Source organism: Anoplophora glabripennis, unplaced genomic scaffold (assembly GCF_000390285.2).
Source record: "Anoplophora glabripennis isolate ALB-LARVAE unplaced genomic scaffold, Agla_2.0 scaffold1, whole genome shotgun sequence".
NCBI classification, from domain to species: Eukaryota; Metazoa; Arthropoda; class Insecta; order Coleoptera; family Cerambycidae; genus Anoplophora; species Anoplophora glabripennis.
In genome coordinates, this window is record NW_019417028.1 from 1,885,511 (window position 1) to 1,901,485 (window position 15,975).

Here is a 15,975-nt window from a genome sequence, read left to right on the forward strand (position 1 = left end):
AATATACTGTAAGTTTTAAAATGTTTAAATTTATTACCGATGTTGCAAAATAGTAAAATTATTAAGTTTTTTGGATATTTTTTTTTTAAATATTTTAATTGCTCCGAGTGCATTCTAATTTTGATAAAATAAACTTTAGAGTAAAATAAAACAATACACCAAATTTCATTAAAATAGGTTGGACTGTTTTCGCAAAATAATTTTTTGAAAAAAATTTTGAAAAAATTTTCGAATTTTTAAAATGTTGCACAGCCTCAAATAAACCAACTAGACGCTTGAAAATTTTTTCACATAAAAAGACCGCTCAACCTTTCAAATGGTTTTTGATAAATTGAAATCTGTTGATTAGGACGGCCCCAGTAAATTTTTAAAGTTAACACTCTTTTTTTTATTTTTAAACAATTAGATTATATTTATAGTTGTCTTTTTTTAATTTAGTTAAGGTTTTCTGTTTTACCTTATTCTGTAATTGGGACTTTGTCCCGTTGGATATTGTAATTTCTAAATAAATAAATAAATAAATAAGTGCAAATAAAACTAAAATATTAGCTTGCATTGAAATCTGGATCTATGAGTTGCGGAACAAAGCAGTTGCGGTGTCGTACTAACAGACTGAAAATTTGATTTATTTTTTTTACACCAATGCCAAAAAATTCAATCTCAAGCATTCTACATCGTACACAATGTAATTTTATACACAATAAAATTATTTTACTCACTTTGGCAACCTGACTCTCAGTTGTGAATCTCTCTGCGATGCCTCTTATGAGGTTCCCCAACGAATTCATGCTGGTATATCTACAAAGAGTATTCGATAGAAACTCATTTAAGTTTGCCTGAAAGGGATTTACCTTGCTGCTATGACTTCAAAATTTTCTATGAGGAAATCCAACGCCACATCGATACCTTTTGGGCTGCCTGTGTAGACTGAGGAAAATACTGACAGGGAGTCTTGAGTCCTTATACCAGATCCGTCAGTAATAGACTTGCTAAGATACCTGACAAATTCATATTAATGTACTGGGTGTTTTGCAGAAAGGCGCCATAATATCAGAGTCTGGCAAAGAATGAGTAAAACGAGGAAAGAAGTAAATAATTTTACGATTGTCACATATAACCACATCTGTGAATATATAACTCATATATTTATCCTAATTTCGTGTTAAAACATAATCCTACGAAATTGCTGATTAGATTTGGACAGGCACCAATAAAAAAACAATATTGTCCGGTAATAACTTAATCCTATTGCCAATAAGTTTAATTTAAATATACTCCTATTAATTCGTAATTAGGAATATCACAGTTTATCGCAATCTTTGAATTACCTATGTATAATCCAAAAAACAATAAATGAAACATGATATGTGAGTAGAGCTGTTATAATTGGCCGGGCACCAAAGGCGTGCTTTATGCTTGATTTAAGCTTTTCTCAAAAATATATGTTTTAATATTTTTGGTGAATAATTAAAAATGTCCAACTTACTCCCTCAGTATGTCTTCGTCCCTTGAACATCCTAATGCTGACAGGATGGTAATTTGTTCGGTAGCCAAATCATTGGAATTGGTATATGCTTCCCATAAGAAATTCCAGTCAGAGCTGTCGCTGGTGTACCGCAAGGCATTGCAGTAAACGATGCTTCTCAAATTTTTGTTAGGCCTGGAAACATGATTACTTCGACAATGGTTGAACAATTTCCACGTCGTCGATTTAGATTTGCTAAGGTTTCGAGATACATATCGCTCTCATCATCGGAACTCTAAAACTGGAGATTAGGTTTCTGTAAACGCAATGGATGTCATCCAGTTTCCTCTTGACGAGAACATCTATGTACAAGTATATGGAAGCGTTCTCCGAAACTGCTGTGCACACAACAAGTATAAATACCGGCCAGAGGACTTAATCTCCAGTTTAAGAGTTCCTTCTGAAGAAAAGAGGGATATGTCTGTCGAAACGTCAAGAAATCAAAGTCGACGACCTGACAACAAGTGCGGAAACTGTTGAAACTTTTGTTAATCTTGTTTTATAGTCGAAATATATAGATAACATTTTATTGTTTATTGTTAGATGGCTAAAAGTGAAGTAGACATTTAGTGAAATACTTTCAATTATCCTTGGACAAAAATAAACCAATTTAGATCCAGGCACCTAGTACAATTTTATTTTATCTCATTTTTTTAAGCTAACTCATCGCTTTTTAAGATATTTCTGTCAAACTCTGATTACGCAGGTTTACGCAGAATACGTTTAAATTATCTACTGCTGTTGTCGGTTACAGACAGTGAGCTGTGTTTTTGGATGCATTCTACTCTAACTTGATCTTTTTGCAAATTTATTTTCTAATGTACTTACCTAATGAGACCTATATCCAGTAGGCGTTGACATTTGAATACGTAACTCGACCTAAATCTGTTTATTTTTATCCAAGGGATAAAAAATATTTTGCTATCCAGAGATGCGCATCTAAGTTAAGTGATTTATAAAATCGTACCTGACGCCAGATGATCTGTACTGGCTGAATAACGTTTGTAACTGCTGGATGCAGTCTTGGCTACCTAGCCTGCATGCCCATGAATACGCTAAAACTTGCTTAAGCGTGTATATTTGATCGTCTTCGTCTAGCACGGCGATAGGAACGGAACTGTACAGTGCAAACATCGAATTCAAAACGGTAGCCTTAAAAAAAAGAAACTCGAGTAAAAACAGTGCAGAAGGATTAGTTTTGACATTTCGAAGGATAATGGCAGTGTCTGTTCAAACTTATCAGAATACCTATATCTCCAAAATGCAACATCTTTTCTACATTTCTGTCAGAAAAAAATTGTAGCCTTAGAAAATGTTGTCAAAGAAGTTCCTTAAAAAACTATTCAGAGGTAAAAATGAACCTGTTTCTTTAAAATGGGACGCCCTGTATATCTATTGTTTTCTTTTTGTATTTTAATTTTGAATTTCAGTAAACCTACCGAAATCGACCGGCCTAAGAACGAGTCTTCTCCCACCCTCGTGAGTAAAAAGTCAAAGCCGGAAAACGCAGAATACCAGGAAAAGTAAGAAATATCGTTGGTTAAAAATGCGAGTGTGTCGAGAACCCTCGCGTAATTGACATAACTCGCCCTGGCTAAATTGAAGAGATCGTCAACTATCTGTGCTCTATTTAAGTCGGTAATACCATCGAAGTTGTAGCTGAGTAGGGCTGTTGCAATGTTGTCCCACAAACCATCATCGTAGTTCACCCTGTAGTAAGCTAAAAACAAAATATTATTAGTAAAGCAAGTAAACACTCCCATGGAAAAAATGTTTTAATCTGTGTACTTCTAAGGATTATTCCAAAAATATAAGAACACCTTTATTGTTCATAGTTTACCTGACTGTTTATTATTTAAAATTATCCAACTGCAGTTAACTGGAAGAGTAAAGGTCTCGTCACTGTCTGGGGTAAGCCAAAGGATTGGGGAAGTCCTCCCAAACTTATCAGGGTCTAGGGATATGGAGTAGCTTATCGGAACGTACCATTTTGATGTAGTATCTTCTCCAGAGAAAAGAAACCTTTTCTGTAACATATATGATTATTTATTAGTTTTATCTTTCCCCAAAATGAAATAAATACTTAGCAATAAATAAATACTATGTAATCCAAATTTAATACAGATCAACTGGAATAAGCTTGCGGATGAGTTGGGCACTGCATTTCTCACTCATACTATTTCTCTCGCTCTTGCCAAATACATTTTCACTCCATCATTCACATATCTCTCTCAACCGCAAACTTATTTTTTTTGGCCTGTAGCTATGGAACGAATTATTATTTAGCATGTCTTCCAACTTTCACATTTTCACTTAGTTATGGTATAGTATTACCTGGGATATAGTGACAGTTCTTTCATTTACACTGACGTAAAGTACCGGGTATCCAGGTTGAGTAATCCAGTTTTCCATGACAATGGTAAAATCGTCTGGTAAATATGACACCGATTCAAGCACGCTGCTGCTCAAAGCCACCCAAACATCATCGGGTTCTACACTGGCGTATTCGCTAAATAAAAAAAAAGAATATTTAATCGATATATCAGTAGGCAATATTGAGACCCAGATCTTTTCATGACGTGACTATTAGTAATAATAGTCACTTATTGTATAAGTGTTTTAAGTAGCATTTTACCTACGCAAAAATGTTTAATATTCTTAAGTGGATAAAACGCAATTAAAACACGAATGCAATACAACGTTTTATCCATAATCACAACACAATCATATTTGTGGAGTCAGAATTATTGGAATTTAATAAAAAAATATTCGCACAACTTTTGGTTGCTATGGTACGTTGTTTATTATCAATTATTTAATAAACAGTTCTATCTGAATTTGGTAAAAATGCAAAAAAGTAATTGTGTTCCTGTGGCCATTTTTAAAGAAGCTCAAGAAGCAATTTTCCATTTATTACCAGCGAAATCCAGGGAATGTTACGAAAAAGTGTTCGCCTAACTTAAGGAATGGATGGAAAAACGGAGAGTTATGACAATAAATGAAGAAGCCATGCTATGCTATCTTATTTTTTAAATTTGAATAAAAAATGTGCAATTTCATCTATGTGGTCGAAGTATTCGATGTTGAAGGGTACTATAAATGTCTACAAAAATGTAGATATTGGAAAACATAACAAGCTTACTGCTTATTTAAAGAGTGAATCGAGAGGATACAAAGGAAAAAAGCTGCAGTATTGGAAAGAGCACATATTGAAGAATTTTTGACTGGGGCTTCCGATAAAGAATGATTAATGATTAAGGTAATATCTCTTTACTTTTTACATGTTTTACAGGTATAACTTATTTCAAGTTGTACTAATAATGTGGGTTTCTGGTGCCTGTCGATGCTGCGAATTGGCAAATTTAAAAATTAGTAACGTACACGACGTTGGCAGTTACCTACTTGTTTCAATACCTGACACCAAGACGGGAATTTCAAGAAAATTTACAATTATGGAAGAAGGATTTTGAGTGAATGCTGTTGAAATATGCAGAAAATATATTTCTCTGAGCCCAATTGGCCTAACACAAGACAGATTCATTAAGATACATAAATCAAAAATGTACTTCTCAACCTGTTGGAATCAACACATTGTCGAAGGTACCCTCAATAGTTGTTTCATTCCTGAATATCGCAAATCCAGAAGCATATACTGTATGAGGCGCACTTCACCAAAGTTATCGGTCAAAAAAGGTGCTGATCTTGACAACCATCAAACGGCATGGCATGGTGGATGGAAGAACTCCTCTGTAGCAGAAAGTTATGTTGAAAAGTCTATATCTAACAAATTTGATATTGCAAGGAAAATCCAAGGAAAATATAGCTGTTCCTTACAAGAAGACACATTCGTAACTTGTACAAATTCTTCACAAACTTCGGCAGATGTTATGCGTTCCGAAAATGATGGCAACAATGCTACAAGGGTTGTTATGAAGGCTATGTATGTTAGTAGCACATTTTTACTGCAATATCATGAATTTCACATTCCAAAGTTTCTAACTCTCTTAAATAAAAACTAATTACTCTTTTACTTACTGTGTTGCAGTATAATTTTGAATCCCCTCTTTAAAATGGTCCTCGCCCATAAAATGCTGCACCATTCTCAGAATGCAGGCACCTAAAAAAAATTATAATAATAAATACTCATTATTTACAGTGACATAAATATTTCGAGAAAAACATTTTTGGATCGACTAGAAAACCATACCCATACATTTTTAGGGCCGCTGAATCTGAAACCGGTGCTCGTTTGACAAAGTTAGCTCATGTTCAAAATAATTTTTTAAAGTCAGCTCTTTTTTTTTGATGGATACAATTTTAGTCCCCGGATTCTGAAAAAGTAAGAAATTCTACGCTCGGATACGTTGCTGATTTTTAAGTTTATTTGAAGGAATTTCTAGCTCCGGATTCTGAAAGACCGGGAAATTTTAAGTTCGGAGATTGGATTGAGTTGTTCTTTCGTTTCCAAGATCATTTGAAAGCCATAGCTACTTATTAATAAATATTTATAAAATAATTTTCATTTACCTTTATTGTAAGATATTGTGCTAAACCTAGCGGTGATTTCGGCTGGGGTAAATACGTCAGCATGGAGAGCGTGTGCATTTTCCAACGCGTCTCGTAATAGAGCAGAATGCTGCTGCTCAATCACGAACTGTTTGTCAAGTTCCCAGGCAGGAATTACCTGAAAATAATAGATTTGTTTTCACTTTCGTTGAAGGAAAATCTAGTTAAACCAAAGCTTATGATATACCAACAGCTATGGCAGTTAACTTAAATAGGAAGTCATACTATGATAGTCCCCACATTGTTCTCAGTCAACACGCCAGTCTTGTTTTGGACATCGAGGTGTAAATATTAAGTATACAAGGCAAGCTATAGGTCAAACAATGGTTAACTCAACAGATGTTTTTTTGGAAAAGTATAAAATTAAACTCACAAGATTTTTTTGGATACGTGGTATGTACATACATGCAATAATTGGTTTATTTTAGTTAGCATTGCAAACAGGAGCCGAACAATTAAAAAATCATCCATATAGAAATTTACAACACATTCCTTTATACAGCTAGTTAAATTGGAAGTATAAATATTAAATAGCAGGGGACCAAGGATTGGTCCGTGTAGGACGCCACACTGTACATCTTTAGATAACTGTCCAAGATCAATTTCAACTAACTATTTAAACTAAACTAAACTAAACTAAACTAAACTATTTAAAATTTTAACTTTCAACACCCTGTATCTCCGAAACTATCAACTTTCGGATAAGGCATGTTTGCGCCAGCGGTCACCATTTCACGTGTAATATCTTCAACTTTCGGTTTTTCCATTGTTAAGGAATCCCTCTGTATATAAAAAATGGAAAAATACTGTCTATAATAAATTATATCCGGATATTTAAAATAATATATTATTACCAATATTTAATCAGTAAGATTACCAATAATTCAAATAATCCCATAATCAATTGTGTTAAAGCGATTATTCATTTTACTACCTATTAACCAATTTTTATATAAGTGTAGTAAATTGACGCGGTTATCTTGATATTCGTCTACTGACGTTAATCAGTATATCAGGGCCTCAAAAAACTACCATATTTTTTTATTACAAAAATTACTTACCTCGTGTGGCGTGTGATACTGAAAATAGGTAGCAAAACCCTCCTTCAAAAATATAGCAGACCACCAGTACAAAGTAACCAAGTTTCCAAACCACTGGTGAGCCAATTCGTGAGCCATGACAGTAATAACACGCTGTTTATAGTAATTGGAAGATTCAGTTTCATCCCACAGCAAAGCAGTTTCTCTGTAACAGATATTATAATATTTATAATGGTATAAAAGGTCCTTCTGAAGGTTATTTTTACCTGTACGTGATCAGTCCCCAGTTTTCCATAGCATTAGCAGCGAAGTCGGGGATTGCTACTTGATGCAGTTTTTGCATGGCCATATTGTAGCTGAAACCTATATAATTACTGAGGCTCTCCAGCAAAGATGCTCCAATTTCACTGGCCAGTTGCCTGGAGGCTACTGTTGCATTCCTTGAACAAACTTCCAGTGGAACACTAGCGGCGGGAACTCCAGTGGTACAAGTAAAGTCTGATAGGACGAAAGCCAGTAAGAACGTCGACATTCTGGGTGTGGTATTGAAGGAGATGGTTTTTAATCTGAAGATTTAAGAGAGTATAGAAGTACAAACATAACTAAAATGTAGGTATTTGGAAAGCTTGCATTGAATAGAGTGTTCACGAGAAGTGATTTCCTTGTTCAGTATAAACAAAAATAAGTACAAGGAAAACATCTTTCCCAAAACGATACCCAGATACGATTGTTCAAAAATAGAATGTGAAACGCGGTTATTAGTATTAATAGGAACTAAGATTGATTTGTTAGGATGTAACAGTCAAAAAATACTAGCTTTTTTTCATTGATTCAATGAAGGAAATTATGGGAACCAAACTAATTGAGCTTCTTTTTTGGAATACCTGCAATTATGACAATATTAGCGAAATGAAAACCAAATCAATGGAGGAATTAGAGCATCATTAGAGCGATTATTAAGTATTGTTCTAGTCTGCGAAGACTGCATTTTAAATCGATCTAACAGCAGCCTATGTTGACATCCTCTATTTGGATAATAACCATCAATTCGAAAGCTTAAAAATTTAATAAAACGACGTTGAACCAGCTTGAAAAAGTTCAACACGTTTTCTTAAATTTTTAAGGTTCCGAATTGTTTGTTATTATCCAAATAGAGAATGTGAACATAGGCTGCTTTCAGATGGATTCGAAATAAAATATTTACAGACTAGAAGAATACTCAACAGTTTATGTTTCTTATTTAAACTTTTTTATGCCAGTGTTGATTTAGCATATCTACTGGGTTCTTCAATATAGGAGTTCCTAGACATTGGTCTCGTGCTGATTGCATGTTCTATTGTCGGAATGCTAAAACCAACATACTTCTTAAATCTCCCATTTATATTATAGCAAATAATTATAATTTAATATATATGGAATGTGATATAAATCACTACCAATTTGTTGTTATCTGTAGCAATTGAATTTTTTAATTTACTGATTTTGTAGAAACTAGATCTGTGTATTTATTTAGAATTATGATTCTTTTTATGTTGAATGTCTATATTTTAATGTCTAATTTGTTTGTCCTGTAATTGGAACATTTGTACCGTTGGGCAATAAATGCATTATTATAATAAATGCATAAATGCATTATTATTATCATAGAGAAATCATGATTCTTTTATAACACTGCTCCTAACGCTTTACTGGAACTACCAGCTTCTACTCGAAATACTATTCAGTCTACTGTGAGATGGTTTTTCTGGCAATTGAAGCTTTAAATAAACTTGATTAGATTTTATTTATGTATGTAGAGACAATAGAATACCGACAATTTGAAAAGGGTGTGCCAAAACTTTTTATAAAGCAAGAGCAACAAACAATGCAGTATTTAATCAATTATGGAGCAATGGAAAATACGGCTATACAGGGTGAAACAACGACCGTACCAAAAACTTTGAAGACTATTTTTTTATGAAATAACCAAAAAAGCGAAGCGAAGCGAAGATTTTTTCTGAAATGATTTTTAAGGGTTCTACGTATCTTCCTTTCCTTTCCAATAATTGAAACTTCCCTAATTTTAATGGAGCTTATTGGATTTAATTCAAATTTTACATATAGACACTTCGTGTGAAAAAAACCATGTCTGTCTGTCTAATGTTCGATTGATAGAACCTTAAGAAATATTTCAGGAAACAAAATTAATTTTCTGTTTTAATTATAAGAGTTATTTCTTAAAATTGATTACTATTACCTCAGGGTGACTCACAACTTATCCAAAAAAAAATTGGGTTCAGATGCATCATGAAAAAGGGAGCCAATATAGTAAAGAAAATTATTTTTTTGTAAAATCCTTATAGTTTCCGAGAAAAATATTATTGAAGTTGTAGTATTTAAAACCCTTAAATCGCTGGGCTCTCTTCCCACGTGGCCTCAGGCAATTCCGAATACTAAAATCCGATTTTAGTATTCACGTTTTTGCGATAGTGTTTACATTAGTTTTTCAAGTGTCAAAAATGGCTTACGTGTAACTCGAAGTTGATGGATATAGTTTTAATTTATGCTGAAGCAAGAGAACATTTGTGTTGGAATGTAAATTATTGGAATATCTTACCCAGAGGTCGTATTGGTTTCACTATAAAAATAGTCGGTGTTGAATAAAATATTTAAGTCACTAGGAAACGTGAAGATGAAGTCAAATGTAGCTTTCAATGCCGGTTCATCGAAGCAAGGGAACGCTCTCCTAGCGTACACAGGGGAGAAAAACGTTGTTGCCAAATATTTCGTGTTACCATCCTCGTCAATGTAGCTACTCTTGTAAAATCCATAATTATCTGCGGTACTTAAAACACCTGTATACTCGATGAGCAGTATGCCAATCGATCCGGCTTCTAGCAGAGCCGTGTTAATTGTCAGTATATCCGTTACATTGTCCACGTTATAATTGTCGCTCGCCACTTCATCGCCGTTAAGTTGGATTCTGTTTATTTTGATGAAATCGTGGTGAGCGTGAAGACTTATGGATTCCGTTTCATTTTTTAATGTGAAAAACGATTGTATTTGTCCAGTGAATTCATTACTGGCCTCCGTAAAAGCTTCCTGAGTTATAACAATCTGAATTTGGTAGAACATCGGGTCGTATAGGTCTGGAAGTCTATAGTCTTCTGGTATTGTTTCTGATGCAACAATTTTCACGGTTAAGAAACAGATCAAGGCAAGGTTAAAATGTAGACCCATTTTAATAATCTAAAAATAAAAATAAGATTATGGCACACAATAATATTAATTACATTTATTTGAACAACTACAAGAAAAGTTGGAAGGTGGAATATGTAGAATTAAACCTTGAATTTGGAATAGAAAGTAAGAGTTTGATTTCATCAAATGAACTATGATTAAAGTCAGAAGTAATCGGCAAATTGTTAAATAAATGACACACACACTATTAAGAAGTGGTGTCATTGTAAAAACCGCTATAAGAAATATCTTGTAACTTAGAGCTACTCGTCCTTCAAAATTCATTCTAAATCGTTCGAATATTTTCGTTCTTCTCCAAGAAATTACCTGTTGGAATTGGCTAGTTTGGCGTAGTCCGTATTCGTAAAAGATATAGATCATATTTGATACTGATAATACAACTGATAAAAATACTTAGGCACTTCTGAGAAATCTATCGCACTATTTCGTGATGTAAGTAGAGTTATTAAATAATTATATTATAATTTATAGATTTGTTTTTAAAAGAGATTATAGACAATTGTTATCAATATTGTAATAATGATAAGAGATGATTTACAAAGTCAAGCAGAGAGTAGAATCACAAATAGATGAATAAATTTAAAAAGTATACAAACAAATAAAAATCAATTATTGCAAATAAACCATGCACATTGTATGTTTATGGAATGTCTCGAAGAAACTACTGACCAACACTGTATATGATAAATAGATAGATAAATACAATGGAATGATGCCTCAATCTCATTGGAAGGATACCATCTTTCCTGAACTACAACTTTTTAAAATATTTTCATAACGATAAAATCCTTGCTCAAAAAATTGCTATCATTTGTATTAACCGTTAGATATAACTGATTAAAACATTTTCTAAGCTTATAAAGAAGGTCGAAAGATAATGACCAAAAACACTTGAGAATACATTTTTTTAATCTGACGTGCTTTAATCCACAAACACTTATGCCTCCTGACCTTAAATTTTATAAATTAGTAATCCAAAATATTTTTATATAAATTTAAATTTTTTAAATTTCATTTACAAAATGTAAGTGTCAATAAAAATGCCTTAGGATGAAAAATTGGCAAATTACTGATGCTTCTGAATATATATATACATATATGGGAAATAACAGTCTGCTAAAACTGCGATTCTGTTATTTACCGATTATAATTTTTCATCTTTCGGCATCTTCAAAGCTTTCTAGCCTTCTAAATTTTTAGAGTGAAGCAGAAATCTTATAATTATAATCGGTATAAAAAAAATCTGCATTTGAATTCCGTACATAGAATAGCTGCTAAAAAATCACCAAGTGTGCCATTCAATCGAAGAATAGAGATTTTTTGGCATCCCTAGTCGTGCTTCATTTGCAGTCAAATAAGAAAAATCTTCAGATGTAGCTACCATCAGAAAAACAAAAAGTATAAATGGAAAACCAAATTTCTGGAAATGCTAATATCTAAGTATAGACTATTAGAAATTTATATAATTTCTGAATTGACATTTCAAATCATTTATGCAGCAAAATAACACATTTTTTGGTTCTATTGAAAACTTCCAAGATATTTTAAAGAATGGATGCATTATTTTAGATTACATTAAATAAATATAGTACACATACTATACTACATAGTATATATATACTACATAGTACTTTTTATGAGTATAGGCAATGCAATTTTCAGATTACTTACAGATAGTCCACATCCGGTAGTACTTTTCAGTTATCTACAGCTCTCAACTAATTTTTGTTTAATGTCTAGTACCATCACCCAGCAACATTTACAGTGGACAAACAGTACTTCCAATATTGTTTTTTTTATTGGTATCAACATACAATAAGATATATTTTTATTAGGCTCCAATGCCGTATCATGGGATTAGATAAGTTTTAAGCTTGGTTTTATCATATAACCATACACCTAAATTAATACTAAATATAGTGTTAATTATCAATGGTTTGCCACCTACTCAAATAATGTAAAAAAATATACTGTACGTTCAGAAAAAATATCCCGAACATTAAAAAAATTAAACATTATACTTATTAACCTGAAAGCGTAGATCTAAATGTAAATTCAAGTCAAAAATAGACCAGACTTTCTTCGTACTGAAGACTACCTATGTCTCAATAATAATACGTAAACTTTTCATTTAACAAATTTTGATCCCATATTATCTAAGGTATAATTTCCTTTAACAATAATACACCGGTTTACGCATAGTAATGGAACCAATAATAATTAAAAAAATAATAAAGATAACATTTATTAGCAAAATAAGTTATCATAATATAAAAATTAACAGTATTCACAGAAAAAAATTTACTAAATATATTAAAGTCATAAATTAAATATACGGGGTATTCCACCTAAGAGGGATTATTCTGCAATTCTGTAAAGAAAATATTTTTAGCTTTACAGGATGTTCCATTTCGCGTGGGCGCTACATAACTGTGTCATTTTAAATGAAACGCCCTGTATATTATTGCATTTTTGAATTCCTTGGTTAATATTAGGTAGAGTTTATTAAATGTACATGGTGTTTAAAACTTACCGTTTTCGAGATATTCAGTTTTTGAAAAACATCACGATTTCAGCTCTCTAAATGAAGCTAGATAGCGTCTAAATCGTAAGAGTTAGAAATCTGCAGTTTTCACAGTTCGTTTTGACATAAATTAATCTATCCTGTTATCTGTGAGTAAAACGTGTACGTTATTCAGACTCGGAAATACTGAGACCTACATTTAATAATCTTACGAGTTGGAATGGAATGACCCATATTAATTGTCATGGGTGAATGCAAAACTGAATGCCCTTTCGACTAGTATAAAATTGTCCATACTTATCTTTAACAGTTTTCCAGGTTCTTTTCTAAAGCCAGAAAAAGTAGCAATGTAACAGCATCAAGAAAGCCTTGCAAAATCACTTTTCTCTCACATTCTTTCAGCCTTGGGACTGACAGTATCAATATTTACTGGCATGTTTAAAAAGTGGTTTGACAAACAAAAGAAAACCACTAATAACAACTAAACAAAACCCAAAACGAAACAAACTGAAACTCGAAACACAACAAAGAGAAGAATACTTAGACCGCCGATTTACAGAAATTGCCCGAAATGTTCTCCAATTTGATTAATACACAAACGAATTCGGTTTTTAAAAGACTGTTCAGCATTGGTCAGCATGTCCGGCGTAATTTTTTGAAATGCTACTATAATGCGCTGCCACATAACTTCTGCGGTAGTTGATGATGTAACGTAAACTTTGCTTTTCATAAATCCTCATAAAAAGAAGTCGCAATTTGTCATATCTGGACACCTTGAAGGCCAACTCAGTGGTCCCCCGCGCCCAATTCATTTGTTGGGAAAAGTTTCTTGTAAAAACTGACGAACCTCAGCGGTATTGTGAGGTGGAGCACCATCATGTTGCATCCACATTCTTCAAAGTGTAAGTAAAGGAATGTCGCCTAACAAATCTTTCAGAGTGTTTGTTAAAAAGTTTAAATAAACTGCTCCAGTTAGATGCTGGCGAAAAAAGAATGGTCCAATGGTATGGGTTCCCAAAATTGTTTGGCTATGAGTTGTCTGAAATTGGTGAGGATTTACTGTGTCATAATAATGTCAATTTCTATACCTCCAAATTTATATTATTTTTTAGTTCCCTATAACCAATATGAATTTTAATAGTAAGTAAATTCTTATTCAATTATCATGTGTTACTGTAAACAATCAAGGTTGATAGATAGAGACTTTTATGAAGAAAATATGTTTTATTTACGCATGAAGCAACAGTTACAGAAGTAGATAACTTAGTTATTCAACAAAAAAATTACAAATGTAACAACAACCCAGGTTGTGGAAAAATATACTATATGTCCTCCATTATCATAATATCCAAACAGATCGTCTTTGAAGTTCTCTAACCATTTCAAATTCGTTTCCGCAACTTCCAAGGCTTCATTTGCAGAAACTTGGAATTCTTCAGGTAAGTTTCCAGTTTCTATAAAGTTTCTAAGCTGAAAAATATGTATATTTAACTAATAGTTAATGTCTCTTTACACATTAGTTAAGATTAGAAAGTTCATATGTGTTTCAATGTACAATAAATGTAAAAATGGATCGATATTCAATTATAGAAGAATTTCAAACATCAATAACCAAAACTTTTGACTGAAAGTAGCTACTAACCCTGGTGATTTGACTTTCAGTGGTAAATCTCTCGGCGATGCCCTTTATAAGGTTCCCAAGCGAATTCATGCTATTGTACCTGAAATAAAGTCTCTATTAGAACTGATACATTTTAATGCAGGTTCATGATTACTTTGATGCAATAGTTTCGTGATTATCCATGAGGAATTCGAAAGCGACATCAACACCTACCGAGCTCCCTGTGTAAACCGAAGAAAATACTGACAGCGCATCCTGAGACCTGACGCCAGATCCGTCTAAAATAGACTTGTTAAGGTACCTGTAAAATGAAAACAAAAACGTGTTTTATAAGCGCTTAACACGGATTTTGTTTAATACATAAAGAAACTCTTTTGTCATGCTTAAAATTCTCAAGGCAATCAGACTATGGTAAGGCGCACTATCTATGACAATCACTGCACCAGATTCAATGTGGTGCAAAATAGGAATTAATTTCTGATACTCTGGTTTAGATTGATCATAAATGCGTATTCAGTTCCTGATGATGCAAATGGCTCCTATTCATCTAAAATATACAGCGATGGGTTTTATAAAATACTTACTCTTTCAAAATAATTTCATTATTTGTACACCCAAGAGCTGAAAGAATGGTAACCTGCTCAGTGGCCAAATCAAATGATTCAGTATAAGCATTCCACAAAAAATCCCAGTCGGAAGTTTCATTGCTATGCCTCAGAGCACTGCAGTATACAATACTTCGCAAATTTTTGTTTGGCCTTAAAACACAAGAGTATTTATAGTTTCAAATAATAGATTTCGCATTTTTCTATTCCACAATAAAGTTAGTATGAACGAAACATGCAATACTTTACATAATTTTATATTCACCTCTCATTAGTTACTTTATACTGGTTAAATAGCGTTTGGGTGTTCTGAATACAATCTTCATTACCCAATCTGCATGCCCAGGTGAGTGCCAAAACTTGTTTAAGGGTATAAATTTGATCATCTTCGTCCAGGGTGGAAATTGGTACGGATTTGTATAATTTTGACATCAGCTCCAAAATGGTAGCCTGAAAATTTGTACATAAAACTTTCAAATCAAATCAAATGACCAACGACTTGGTTTATTTGGGACGTACCGATATCCTTTGACCTAGGTATGAGCTTTCCCCCACCCTGATCAACAGAAAGTCAAATCCTGAGTATGCTGGATACCAAGAAAAGTAAGAGGTGTCATTGGCTAAGAAGGCAAGTATTGCAAGTGCACTCGAATACTTAATTTCATCAGCTCTGGCTAAGTTGAAGAGATCGTCTACTATTTGTGCTCTATTTAAGTCGCTGATGCCATCGAAGTCGTCTTTTAGAAGAGCAGCTGCGATATTGTTCCACAGTGAATCGTCGTAGTTTACTCTATAGTATGCTAAAATGTGCAATAATATAGTTAGGTACTTGTGAGACAGAAAGTTTGTGTCAA

The 15,975-nt window shown here is 33.1% G+C and overlaps 1 protein-coding gene across 1 annotated transcript in view; it reads right to left on the reverse strand.

Annotated features, from left to right (window-relative positions):
* Window positions 1–15,975, reverse strand: part of LOC108914178 (putative aminopeptidase-2) — a 39,024-nt gene that overhangs the window by 18,811 nt on the left and 4,238 nt on the right. Inside the window, exons 8-25 of the mRNA XM_023455831.1 lie at window positions 15,641–15,921; window positions 15,387–15,571; window positions 15,101–15,274; window positions 14,671–14,817; window positions 14,538–14,616; window positions 14,168–14,365; window positions 9,728–10,359; window positions 7,398–7,697; window positions 7,153–7,336; window positions 6,053–6,209; window positions 5,561–5,642; window positions 3,860–4,034; window positions 3,366–3,552; window positions 2,965–3,245; window positions 2,493–2,677; window positions 1,487–1,660; window positions 852–998; window positions 720–798 (exon numbers count right to left, since the gene is read on the reverse strand). Coding sequence (XP_023311599.1) covers window positions 720–798; window positions 852–998; window positions 1,487–1,660; window positions 2,493–2,677; window positions 2,965–3,245; window positions 3,366–3,552; window positions 3,860–4,034; window positions 5,561–5,642; window positions 6,053–6,209; window positions 7,153–7,336; window positions 7,398–7,697; window positions 9,728–10,359; window positions 14,168–14,365; window positions 14,538–14,616; window positions 14,671–14,817; window positions 15,101–15,274; window positions 15,387–15,571; window positions 15,641–15,921 — 3,647 coding nt within the window. The remainder of the gene's footprint in view (window positions 1–719; window positions 799–851; window positions 999–1,486; window positions 1,661–2,492; window positions 2,678–2,964; window positions 3,246–3,365; window positions 3,553–3,859; window positions 4,035–5,560; window positions 5,643–6,052; window positions 6,210–7,152; window positions 7,337–7,397; window positions 7,698–9,727; window positions 10,360–14,167; window positions 14,366–14,537; window positions 14,617–14,670; window positions 14,818–15,100; window positions 15,275–15,386; window positions 15,572–15,640; window positions 15,922–15,975) is intronic.